The sequence below is a fragment of the Euwallacea fornicatus genome, chromosome 23 (assembly GCF_040115645.1).
Source record: "Euwallacea fornicatus isolate EFF26 chromosome 23, ASM4011564v1, whole genome shotgun sequence".
NCBI lineage: Eukaryota > Metazoa > Arthropoda > Insecta > Coleoptera > Curculionidae > Euwallacea > Euwallacea fornicatus.
The window spans coordinates 1,284,392-1,296,534 of NC_089563.1; the positions used below are offsets into that span (position 1 = coordinate 1,284,392).

Sequence of the window (12,143 nt, forward strand, 5' to 3'; positions counted from 1 at the left end):
CACAGCAAAACCTAACAAAAGTGACTGGAAAGGAAAGGAGATTAAAAAGTAGTATTTTTACTAACATATTTTTTAATATCTATTTTGGCAAAAAATACTTAAAAGAAAAATAACAAAAAAACCATAAATAAAGAAATGTGCATAAGTTCACGTAAATTAGACTCAAACCACGTTGCCACATTATAATCAATCGGCCACAGGCTGTTAGATTCAAACAGACCTATTTATAGATTTTACGAATTTCAATTGGTCTAATTAATGCCACGCCAAGAAGTCATATAACGTGATTGGACAAAACATTCCGACTTTTTTTCCTTCTGCAATACCCGCCGCCGTTTACACGGTCGTTCAAGAATTCCCATAAATCAACAAACTGAATGTGAGGTTAAGTTCCGTTTCTCGATGTTTATTTTGTAATTTTTGATGAAGAATATTTTAAACTTATTTATTAACGAATTTAAATTTTAATTAGTCGTTAATTTACTTACATCCATGGGCCTAAATATGATTTATGCAGTAGTTTCACTTATTTTATTCACATTAGCGCAATTTAGTGTTAGTTCCTCTTTGAATGCTGATAGTTTCACTGAAGAGCTCTTGTTGAAGCCTTTATTTAGTGACCAATTGTATGCTCATTTCCAATTTTCAACCACATGGGATGTAGATCCGGAAAACGAAAAATGTAAGTGCATTTCCATCTTTCAAAGTGTGGGAAATTACTTTTAACTGGGAATATTTTGGCTTGTATCAAGTTGTACGATCAAAAATCTTTTTTAATTATTGATTTTAAAAATAGAAGAATTTGATATAGAGAATTGTCACCAACATAGAGTTATAATATTTCAAGTGAAAGCCCTGTAATATTATTTAATATTTTGACTCTGCTTAAATTTCAAATCAATGTCAAGTTGCGTGGCTTTATTATAGTACCCATTATATTTAAAAATTCATCTTGCAATAATTTTATAGATTGCATATGAAATCTTTTGCATTTAACATTATTTTATTAAATCAGTAACTGATGGGATACAGATAAGAGAAAGTGCAATCAATCACCCTGCACCTAAGTGTCAACATTTTCAGATTATCATAGTCACCTATTCCCCAGAGCTCTAGGAGAAATTATAGGCCGCCTAAATGTCCATGAGGTCCACATTAGTTTGACAAGTGGCCTGTGGAGATATAAGTCTTGGGGTTACCCAGTAATAGACGCTGCACCTGGTGCAGAGGTGTGGGCCTGGTTTAAACCTAACACAGCCAATATCAATGAAAACTGGAAATTACTGGCTAATTCATTGTCTGGTTTACTGTGTGCTTCTTTTAATTTTGTGGATAATTCAAATACTGTGAACCCAGAATATTCATTTAGACCAAGAGGTGTGGTAGACTGGCCTCAAATGAATAATACATTTTTGAGGTAAGATTAGTTTATTTCTTGGTTTATTTATTGCTTGTCTGCTTGTTATGTGTTGAAGTTGTCATTTGCCCATTAACAGATTCTACTTTTATATATATTTTGGAACTTTAGATACTAGTGCTGCACAGTAAAATATTGATTGTGAAATGTAACATCCAAAATTCTATGCTGGTGTTAGTGCATATTAGGTTATGGTTTATTACATATTGAGTGTAATTGTCATGGTTCCAATGCTTTTAGTGTAGATTATCTTGGTAAGACAACTAGCAAGAAGTTGGAACATTTAAATTTTGAAAACATATTATTAAAGAATTACAATGAAAATACATTACTAATTTTTAAGAACTGTGCACTCATGTAACTTGAACTGAAAAAGATCCTTATGTGCTGCATTAACTCTTATTCCCAACTTAATTTGCAATTCCAAAAATGACCAATAATTGTCATTGCATTTATTGTCTTCTAAAAACTATCTCCAATAATACTCCCCAATACTTTCTTCCAGATATGCTACACTACCCAGAGAAATCGTGTGCACTGAAAACTTGACTCCCTTCAAGAAACTATTACCTTGCGACTCAAAATCTGGTTTAGCATCTCTGCTTAATTCTGGACATATTCACAACACCAGATATCATTCCATTGGTCTGCACTTAAGGCCAGTATGCAAATCTGAAAGCTGCAGTTTAGTTTCAGTAGAATTGCAGCTTTCTGTGTCATTGGTCTATGATTATGCTCTTTTGGGTACTAGAAACTGGACGTTTAAAAAATTGTTTGGTCAAGGATTAGATGGTAAATGCACCTTAGCCGCTAATAGTACAGTTTATGTGGATTTATCAAGTCAGTCAAGACATAATTTTCATTTAACTCCTGACCCAGATTTGGTGGTTAGTTCTATTAGAGGTGGACAAGTCAGTGATTTTGCTGTTTATGAAGTTCCACCATATTTTTTGAGTGTTAGTGCTAAGTATAATGATTCATTTGATTTGACTGTTAACATTCCTCCTCTGTTATATGCGAATCAGTATCTGACAGGCTATGGTCAGGAAAGGGGTGGTATTGTAACGGAAATCAACAATAATCATTGGGCAAGTTTAGATGTTATTTTGCTTCAAAATATTGCGTGGTATGTGCCGGTTTATCTTCATAGTTTAAAAGTAGTTTCAAATGACCAGGAAATTCAACCTATGGTATTGAAGTATAAGCCTGGGAGACAGAGAGAAAAACCCTATTATATCGAAATCGTCTTGAAATTGCCTCCACGGTCTGTAACCACTGTTTCCATAGACTTCGACTATGTCTTCCTTAAATGGCAGGAATACCCCCCGGATGCAAATCACGGTTTTTACATTGGATCAGCAGTAGTTTCCAGTTACCTCCCATTAGCTAAAAATTATACAGGACTACCGCAAGATTCCTCTACGATTTTCGGGAGCTTTAACGCATCGCGCAGCGGATATTTGGTGCAAATTCGAACCGAAAACTTAATTATCACATTGCCCACTCCCGACTTTAGTATGCCCTATAACGTCATTTGTTTGGCTTGCACAGTAGTGGCTTTGGCTTTCGGTCCGGTTCACAATATCACTACCAAGAGACTGGTGTTGAAAAAGAAGGACAAAATTAAATTAACTGAAAGCATGAAAAATAGGTTTTTAGAGATATTTAAGAAAAAAAAGGAGCAAACGCAATACAGTGATGAATTAGGGAAGAAAAAAGTTACCTTTCAGGGAGTGGAAGGTTGATTGAAGTAGTGTTTCATGAGAGTTTTTATATGTTGTGTGTTGTGTTTAGCATATTGTTATAATTGTCATTAAATATTTTGCTTGAACAGAATAAAATTGTATAGTAAATTTCCTTGGTGAGGTTATTAAATCAGCAAAAAATAAATTTATTTAAAAACAATAAGTAACACTAGTAAATGAATTACATAATATATACATTAATTCTTTCATTAATTAAAAATCTTAAAGCTAAAGTCTTTTAGTTTAGTAGTTAACGTAAATCACAGTATTTGTTACATAGGGTCAGCTAACAAATTACATACAGAATAGTTAAATTTGATTCGTTAGGTTAGAACCATGTTCCAGAAGTTAATATCACTTTGTCGAATTTTACCGTATCCAACGCATCAAAAGCAGTGGAATTAACACGAAAGACACCATAGTCCTAATGTTAGCACCTCCACCTGTCGCATCTTCCTCGCTATCAGGACCTTGCCGGGCCTTTGGGGTCGATGTACAAATGTCCCCACAATCTTCTCCTTCGCATATATCGCAAAGCGTGGCTCTAGGTCCTCGATAAAATATTCGAGCTCTTCTCGCTGCATTAAAAGAGAAACCTCATGAAGGGTTTTGATTTTTTCCTGATAATTTAACTTACATGTATCATAATAGTCGTAAATGATCACTGGTACGGGTCGTTGTTTAGCCACTTTATGCGTTCTGAAAGCCGAAACTGTGGGGCAATATTCCGCTATTGTCAGGTTGTTAAAGTATAAAATCACTTTGGTGTCTCCATGACTTGTTTCGACTTTTTGCACGTTTTGAGACACTTCCAGACTGGGGAGAGAATCTCGATCTGCAGTAAATCCTGAGGGAAGAGTTACTTCCATTACTGCCATGTTGCTTAATGGGGTAGCTGACAGATTGCGACTGACGAATCTAAAATTGCCTTATTGCATTATAAAACTAATTTTAACTTTTTTACTTACGCAGTGCAAATTGAAAGTTGCAGATGGTCGACATTAGAGTTTTTATCCACTTGAGGATCCAAAGTGAACAAAGGCCAAGGTCCAGTGACATTAGTGTTATATTGATAAGCCACCCTAAATAATCCAATCCCATTTCCTTGAGCAGTCACATTGACTTCCCTAGACTCTTTGTCGATCTAGGAAATGTATTGCATAATAATAATCTCCTAGAATTACGTCTTACCTCAGTGGTCTGAAGAATCATAGCAGTATTCTGGTTAATACTAAACTTCCCAGTTTTACCCTTGTTGTAATGAAATTCGATCTGCAAGTCGACAGGTGAGGCCAGCTTTGTCACTAATCGGAATAGGGCCTGAAGTCCCACAACTGTATCTCGGGAAGTCGTAAATCCTCCCCTATTATTTTGTTGATTCACCAACCAATTCAGCACGGGAATTGTATCATCAACTAAATTAGCTTCCAAAAATGTTAAAACTGCATATGAAGTTATTTCAACGTCCACGGATCTAGGCAGCTGCCTCCATGGGTTGTTGGTCTCGTTTTTCGAAGTGTCTTTTGCCCACCTAAGATATAATTGATCATAACCTTTTTAATGATTTTTTTCATATTAAATTAGTACCATTTTAAGTCTCCCTGAAACTTCGCTCTTGAGTCCAGTAGATTAAACACACTTTGTCTTGAAGTATGCTTGGCTAAGAAAAGCACGTAACTGCATAAGGCAATGGTGTAAGTAGACTCAGACTCGTCCATATTCCGAGTAATGTAATCCAGGCCTTTGTAAATCACGTTGGTGTAGCTTGAATTGTATATCCGCTGAAATAAGGAATATATTTCTTATTACTTTCATATGTTTTTTTTTAATTTACTTGGTTTTCCATGAATGCAAGTAAAGTAAAGGCGGTCATTGCAAGACTGTTTCCATCGTTGTTCTGCAAATCCTCGTAAATTATTGTTCCAGATTCAACGAAGCTACCATTAGAGCCTTGGTTTTCAGACAACCATTTAAGAGCATTGGTTATGATTGAGTCATCAACGAAAATATATGTTTTTGCTTGTTTCAGGGCTAGTGCCACATATGCTGTTAACCTTCAGAGAAAAGGAAAGTTGAAACCGTAAATGCGAAATACAAGTTTTTTACCATATACTTCCAGAAACGTCACGTTCCCCAAAGGGACTGAATGACTTATCAGGTCTCATAAATTGTAGTTGTTGTTGGTAGCTGATTTCCAAAGCTTTTATCGCTTCTTTTTCTATGGTGTGGGTCAATTGTCGTGTATTCTTTAAGTATTGTAATATGATCAAGCTAGGCATGAAATGAACAAGGTTTTGTTCTCCACATCCTGATGGAAGTCTACAAGTCTTTTAATTGTATTTTCCTGTTATGAGTTTTGCAGATTTTGAAACCTTATTAAATCTTCTAGATGCACCATAGCAGTCCCTAAAAGATTTCCAATAGTGGATACTTCAATTTTTTCCGAGCCTTCGACTATGTTATTGGGAATTGTAAAATTCAATATCTTTTTTAACACATTGGCTTGTCGCATGTCGATTAGCATTGATTTTGAGTAATACTCGGTCTCTCCTCCAAGCTAAAAGTAAAACATTATTGTGATTGAGAAAAGTTTTCACTGAAATCGTTTATTGCACCTCGACTTGAAGCTGTTTCACCGCAGTGTCCTGATTCCTAGAACTACTTGCTGTAACTTTGATTTCAATTTTGCCGGCATTCACGGGGGTTATCATAAAAGACACTGAAGCTCCAGAATTTTTCTTCACGGAAACCTTTTTTGTTTTATGTAATTCAACTCCTAAAAATATATACTTTGAATTAAAGTTCTTTTATGATAATATTTTATTACGTTTAGTAGTAGAACTGAGTTCATTAGAAACTTCAGCAAATTCAATATTTTGTCCAGTGTTATGCAAAGTAACATCAGCGATAATGTCCTGCCCCATGTTGTTATAGACCACCACTGGCACTGCCAGAATTTCTCCCTTTTGCACTGAATAAGGGAGGTCTAGTGAAACCACGAATGGTTTGGTGACTTTAAGTTTTTTGGGGTCACTCATCAAAGCCAAACCCCTTATTGGATCTAAACTAAATCCACTAATCAACCAGTTATTCAGGCTTGCAGGCACTTTTCGTCTAATAGAGGTTTTCCCTTCATATCCAGAGGAAAAGTTGGTAAACAACCAGGTTTCCTCTAAATGCTTTGTGAGGTACACTTTAGGTTTGTTCCATACAGGCTTTGGTACTCGACTAAAGGCGTAAGGGCCGGCTAATGGAGGTCTAGTTACTGCCGGTAGGGGTACACCAAAGCCTCTGTCTGGCTTCACAGTAGAAGATCCATAGAACAATGGGCGAAGATAGATATCTTCGACTTTAAAGCAAAGATAAACGTTTAGTGTTTAGGATTTTTTTAAACTCACGTGTAGGTTTTCTTCTGTCAATATGTGCGTTGGTTAAAAGGTCTGCCCCTGCTCCCTAAAATGCATAAAGTATTTGAAAATTTATTGCAAATTCTATGTAAATAAGTACATGAACTGCAGAATGAGGATTGCTTGCTGCAGGCTTCCACATGAAATAACGTTTAGATTTTCTGGATATAAACGAATAAGGAGATTGCTCTGCTACATCGTATTTCTGTAAATCCTCCGAGATATCTGATACAGTGATGTCATATCCAGGTCTAAGGGTCTGGACATTTTCATCTACAGCCATGAGGCCTATGTAGGAGTTTTGACGCGCTCGCACTGTTAATTCGACATCCATTTCTGGCTCAGTTTCATCGGTGTTTACATCGATATTTATCTGAAATTTTCAAACTGTTCAAAACCGCACAGGAAATATAATGGGAACATCTTACGAAATTGTCAAACATCACATCGACCCCTATATTGACTACGTCTCCGACAAACTCCCCATTTTCTTTGATGTAATAGACTATTAAATGAGATATGGGTACCATGGAGTGTACCGCGGTGAAGCGAAAATGAGCCACTTTCCTGTTGTCGACTTGAAAGGAGTTTGTCAAAAGAACATCTCCTGGCAAGTTAATTAATTATAGATGAAACACCCCTAAAAATCTATCTTACCCCTGGCCAATAAAACGTAATTAACGTATTTCATGGGCTCAGTACAATTAATAGCAACATCGATATCTAAATTGACAAGTGGCTTGTCGGTCTCAATGCTAGCTTGTAAGAAAGTGTTACTGTAAGACACCGCTGCAGGAATTGGTGAGATTCGTTCTTTAAGGTCTTTATATTCAGCCTAATAAGTCATTTTATGGGGTTTGGAATTTTTTTTTTATAGAAAAATTTACCTCAATTCTTAATGCAGTGGTGTTGGTAACATTCTCCGGAGTAACATATTCCAACTTCAATACTCCATTTTTGTCTAATCTATGAGTTTTTTCATCATAAACTTCGTCTTGTCTGGAATAACCATGACGGATTAGAACGTCCCTTTCTTCGTTTCTTAAAGGAGTTCCATCGTGATTGACCACATTGACCTATATTTTTTGTAACGCAATGATGCAAATTTTTAATGCAATGATGCAAATATACAAACTTACGTAAGCAATGTAGGTTAAACCAGGCTTGAAGTAATCGGCAGTCTTGATCAAATCCATTTTATAGTTGTATTTATGTATGTGAACTTCAGCACTATTATTTTGTCTTCTCCCAGTGAGGTATTCTTCTATGGTAACATCCACTATTACAGCTCTTTCATACTCATCATTCAATCTCAACTCTTTCTCAATGTCAAACTCCACCAAAGTGGTCCCATCAATTTTCACCACCTTTCTGATGGGGGTTTGGTAGATAGGTTGTATGACCCCAGAATAGATTGTTGGATAGGCGGTTATAGTAGCTTCACCTTTGACTTTTTTGCCGTAACTGTATCTGTGAGGAGTAAAATATTAATTTCTGTAAAAATGAGATACACGAGATGGCATGCCTGGTATCTATAGCAATGGGAAGGGTCTTTTCTCTAAATGTGATGTGTTTAGAAACCTTGATGTCCACTACAAAATTAGGAAGTACATATTCAGCCACTTCGACTTGTTTAGTGTAAGTTTGTCCGTGGATTGTAACGGAAATGTTCCAGTTTCCCAACACTGGACTTCCACTCAATTGGAGATTACCGGAGAAAACACCTTTAATTGCTTCGATATTTGTCCATTGTTTCACGCGATTACCTTTGCCATCCTAGGATTATTTTTAAAGTAGAAATATTTTCACATAAGTCTAATGAGTTAGTACCTCAACGTGGATTAGTAAAGGCTCATTCCGGACTTCAGCTGCAGGCTTCAGGGAAGGATTCAGTACAATGACCCTAAACATTATAGTTGAGCTAGGTTGATAGACAGCTCTATCTGTTTGAATGTAAACCGAGTAGCTTTTCCGTACATATTCCAGAGGGAATTCGCCAGTGAAATCCAGTCCTCTGCTTCCGATAACGTGGAGTTTGTACAGACCATCTTGAATATCTCCTATCTAAAAAATAAATCTTTTCTTCTGGGAAGTCATTCACATTAAAAAGGAATAATAATATTAAATTCTTATTTACACTTCCTTTAGGCTCATTGTGACTAATAGATTTACCATTGTTGGGGTTTCAGTTTAAAAGGAATTAAAGCAGAATAGTGGGAAATAAAACCAAGAAGTTATTGTTATAAAATTTTCTCTTAAATGGGAGTTTAATCTACGGTTCAATGCTTAATTAAAATTCCATGTTATTCCTGCACTATTGCAGTTGGCATGCATTAAATATGTGAACCTTCAGAATCGTGGTTCTACCGTTATTGAATCATATATGAATGAGGTTTGCCTTATTTTAAACTTACCTCGAATCGACTAATTACAGTGGAGTAAGGCAAAACTATGTCCTTAAACTGCATGAATAATGGAACCCCACTGAAGGAGTGGCCTTCTAAGGTGGCAGTGATGGCCGTGGGTCCTGCAGTGGCATACACGCTAATGGCAGCATGGTACTCACTGTTAGGTCGAATTATTCGCGGGCCGATGACATTATAGTATCTTTAAATAAGATTATTGTATAACGTATATGCCTACTTATAGACTCCACCATATATATAGAATAATGACAATAATTTTTCTATCTAAATATCTTTCAAGTAAAAGCTATAAGGCTAATTGGTAATCGTTTTTTGATAGTCTCGAACCTTTTTTTTTCGTACGTCATATCATTGCAATGGAGTCCAATTTTGGTTTTTTAAATGTTACCTTCTATCTTCGAATTGATTTATGGAATCTACAATTTTTTGCGCATACAGACATCAAATTTTATTGGGATTAGATAAGAAAAAATCGAAAGAAAAATTAATTTCCTTATTTTATTTAAAAAAATTGACTTTAATGAGAAAAACAAAATAATAAAAATATCCCCTGCATTTTTTAAAAGTCAAATAAATAACATTTCGGAAATTTCAATTTTTAATTTAAAAAAAGCGGTATACATTTTTTGCTTGCTGAAATAAAGTGGCCAGCCCAATTACCCGATTTAAATCTCTGCGACTTTTTCCTTTGGGACCACTTAAAAGATCAAGTTTATAAGGATTAGCCAAATAACGTAGATGCCTTGAAAGCTGGTACGTCTGTGTAATGTGGTCAGTCAGGTAAAACACTTATGTTCAGGTAATAACATTCATGCAAAGAATGGCACTGTGTTTGAATAACGACGCAAGACGTTTTGAGCAGATTCTTTGAACATTAAATAACAATTAATTTTTGTAAGCACTAAATTGTTATTTTGCTTTTCCGAGCAAATTTAATTTTTTTCAATAAAATAAGAAAAATATTCTGTTTCCTTGAAATTCTCCTTGTCTAACCTTAATAAGATTTGATATATGTACCTGTATAAGTAAAAAAGGGTAGTTTCCATGATACAATTTGGAAATAAAGGGTAACATTCTAAAAATTAAAGTTAAACTTCGTTGGAATGTGATGCGGGTAAGGAAACGAAAAGTTCAGGGTCGTCAAAAAGTGACAACAAATTAGCCTTGTAACTTTTACTTGAAACATTTGTTTATAGAAAAATTATATAAAACGTTATGACCATTATTTTTTATATATGACCAATCTTGAATATTCTCTATGAAGTTTTCTGAAAATCGATGTGACTTAAAATTTCAGATACCCTGTATATTGCGCTCATACTGTTGAGTTTACACAAATTATTATTTTACACATCTTAAAAGATTTGTAGTAAAAAATACTTCTCCTCCTTAACAGATTTTATTGACTATAATTTCTGCTTTGATTCAATTACGTAATAATTATGTAGGATCTCTATGTAAAGTTGAATAAAATGGATTAATATTATATATTTCCTCTCATGTTAGTTAATCATCAATACCTGAGTAATAATTGTCACTCTCATGATAAATGATTCATTTGATTTCAAAGTAATGAATTGGTTTTAAACTTCATTTAACGTAGAAATGGTATACAGGATATATCATTACCTATAAGAACACACCTTAAATTCAGCATATATTCCTCGTCTTCCCATAAATGGTTTCGAAAAGGAAATCGAGTATGTTTTTAACAATGACCCTCGTTCGACTAATCAACCTACACACATTCTGCCTGTTTATAATTTATTAGATATTGTTAACTTGTAAAAGAACGTTACTATGTAAGGTTGAAGTTTTAAGTAAGCTTTATAAACTGAACAAAAAAATGTACATATTTTACATAATTATACAGGTCTTTAATTGGCTTTATCTTCGAGATTGTTACATTTTACATGACTCGGAATGTGAACCAGGTTTACATATAACGGAATATCTTGTAACAGTGCACAATTCTGAAAAAAAATCAAATTACTATTGTAATTATTAATCTAATATTATGATCACGTCGCCAAATTGGTTTATGTATATCCATATTTTTAATTAGGTATTATACTCAAAGTTTTATTTGAAAAAAATTTCGCGCTAATTAACCATGCAATTGCGCTAGAATAAAGTTGTTATTAAAAAAAAGGGTCCTAACTAGTCCCTTTTCACCATAAGAAATATAAAATAAACTATATTTCTAGAAGATTGTTTCTAAACATTTTCATTGAAAAATATTGATTTATCTGCATTTGAAATTGAAGTGAAAGGGTATCATCTGTGATGAGATAGAGAGAGAAACAAAAACACAGAAAGAGAGAGAGAGAGAGAGAGAGAGAGAGAGAGAGAGAGTTTGATCTGATGGAGAAGACCAGCAAATGTAAATAGAAAATACTGATGATCTCACTGATTTCTAGATTTTGGAAATCCTCCTATACTGCAACCTCCATATCTACAGTTACGTAATTACTTCTGTTTGGAGTCTTTCCATTAGTCGCCTCTAGTAAGAACGGATTGTCTCATTTCTCAGGTTTTTATATCCAATTTCGATATTTAAAGTATATATTTTGCAATGTATACTTAACACATTATAAGAGTATTTCTAAGAACATATTGTGTCATACAAGGTGTTGTCATGAAGTGGGTTGTTACCCATAAACCATGATAAGTTCCCATAGAGTTATATTATAGACTCTGATCTAATATATATCATGTTTTTCTTACCCATTTTGTCCAAAACAACTTGCGAACCATACCACAAACGAAACAACACTCAAATACATCATTATTCTGACACCGATTCACAAGTACTAAGAACCATCGATTTTCAAAGAGTTACCTGTTAGGGCACAAATAAGTATTTTTATGAAACAAATCAGAAGAGTTAACGCTTCATATTGTCTTAATCGGTCGATTTCTATACCGTAACTTTTGCACTGCTGTCTTGCACTTGGTATAGACCATCATGGTTACCTTGCATGTCTCACTCTCGCGGCCAGCTGGGGGACCTTCTTTCTACCCATAATGGGTATGTAGTTACCGCGCTTATTGTATTTAACAATAATCCTATAAATCATTTTATAATGACCTGACGAAAATTATGTTTAATATAATAATTTTTTTAATTAAAAGCAAGATTTTTGGA

General features: G+C 34.6%; 2 protein-coding genes across 2 annotated transcripts; one reads left to right on the forward strand and one right to left on the reverse strand.

The window, feature by feature from the left end:
• The first annotated feature begins 194 nt into the window (after positions 1–194).
• On the forward strand, positions 195–4,976 carry PIG-T (phosphatidylinositol glycan anchor biosynthesis class T). The gene is made up of 3 exons (XM_066295599.1): positions 195–682; positions 1,084–1,417; positions 1,923–4,976. Exons 1-3 carry the CDS (start codon positions 493–495, stop codon positions 3,160–3,162), a joined length of 1,764 nt encoding a protein of 587 aa, XP_066151696.1. The 5' UTR covers positions 195–492; the 3' UTR covers positions 3,163–4,976.
• On the reverse strand, positions 3,280–12,008 carry LOC136346439 (thioester-containing protein 1 allele R1-like). The gene is made up of 20 exons (XM_066295581.1): positions 11,723–12,008; positions 8,984–9,176; positions 8,400–8,633; positions 8,095–8,345; positions 7,709–8,039; positions 7,457–7,645; positions 7,227–7,404; positions 6,998–7,176; positions 6,670–6,942; positions 6,561–6,615; positions 5,990–6,511; positions 5,778–5,938; positions 5,535–5,719; positions 5,269–5,481; positions 4,997–5,216; positions 4,750–4,943; positions 4,354–4,693; positions 4,131–4,306; positions 3,800–4,080; positions 3,280–3,740 (listed from the first exon to the last, which is right to left on the reverse strand). The coding sequence occupies exons 1-20, from the start codon at positions 11,782–11,784 to the stop codon at positions 3,532–3,534; spliced, it is 4,446 nt and encodes a 1,481-aa protein (XP_066151678.1). The 5' UTR covers positions 11,785–12,008; the 3' UTR covers positions 3,280–3,531.
• Between the last annotated feature and the right edge of the window lie 135 nt (positions 12,009–12,143).

What these genes read in the sequence shown, in the direction of transcription:
- PIG-T (XM_066295599.1), top strand. Translation starts at nt 493, where the DNA reads ATGGGCCTAAATATGATTTATGCAGTAGTTTCACTTATTTTATTCACA. An exon ending in AGATCCGGAAAACGAAAAAT is followed by an intron (nt 683 to 1,083) that starts GTAAGTGCATTT and finishes CAACATTTTCAG; the next exon opens with ATTATCATAGTCACCTATTC. An exon ending in ATGAATAATACATTTTTGAG is followed by an intron (nt 1,418 to 1,922) that starts GTAAGATTAGTT and finishes ACTTTCTTCCAG; the next exon opens with ATATGCTACACTACCCAGAG.
- LOC136346439 (XM_066295581.1), bottom strand. Translation starts at nt 11,784, where the DNA reads ATGATGTATTTGAGTGTTGTTTCGTTTGTGGTATGGTTCGCAAGTTGT. An exon ending in GTTTAACCTACATTGCTTAC is followed by an intron (nt 7,646 to 7,708) that starts GTAAGTTTGTAT and finishes CAAAAAATATAG; the next exon opens with GTCAATGTGGTCAATCACGA. An exon ending in TTGCATTCATGGAAAACCAA is followed by an intron (nt 4,944 to 4,996) that starts GTAAATTAAAAA and finishes TCCTTATTTCAG; the next exon opens with CGGATATACAATTCAAGCTA.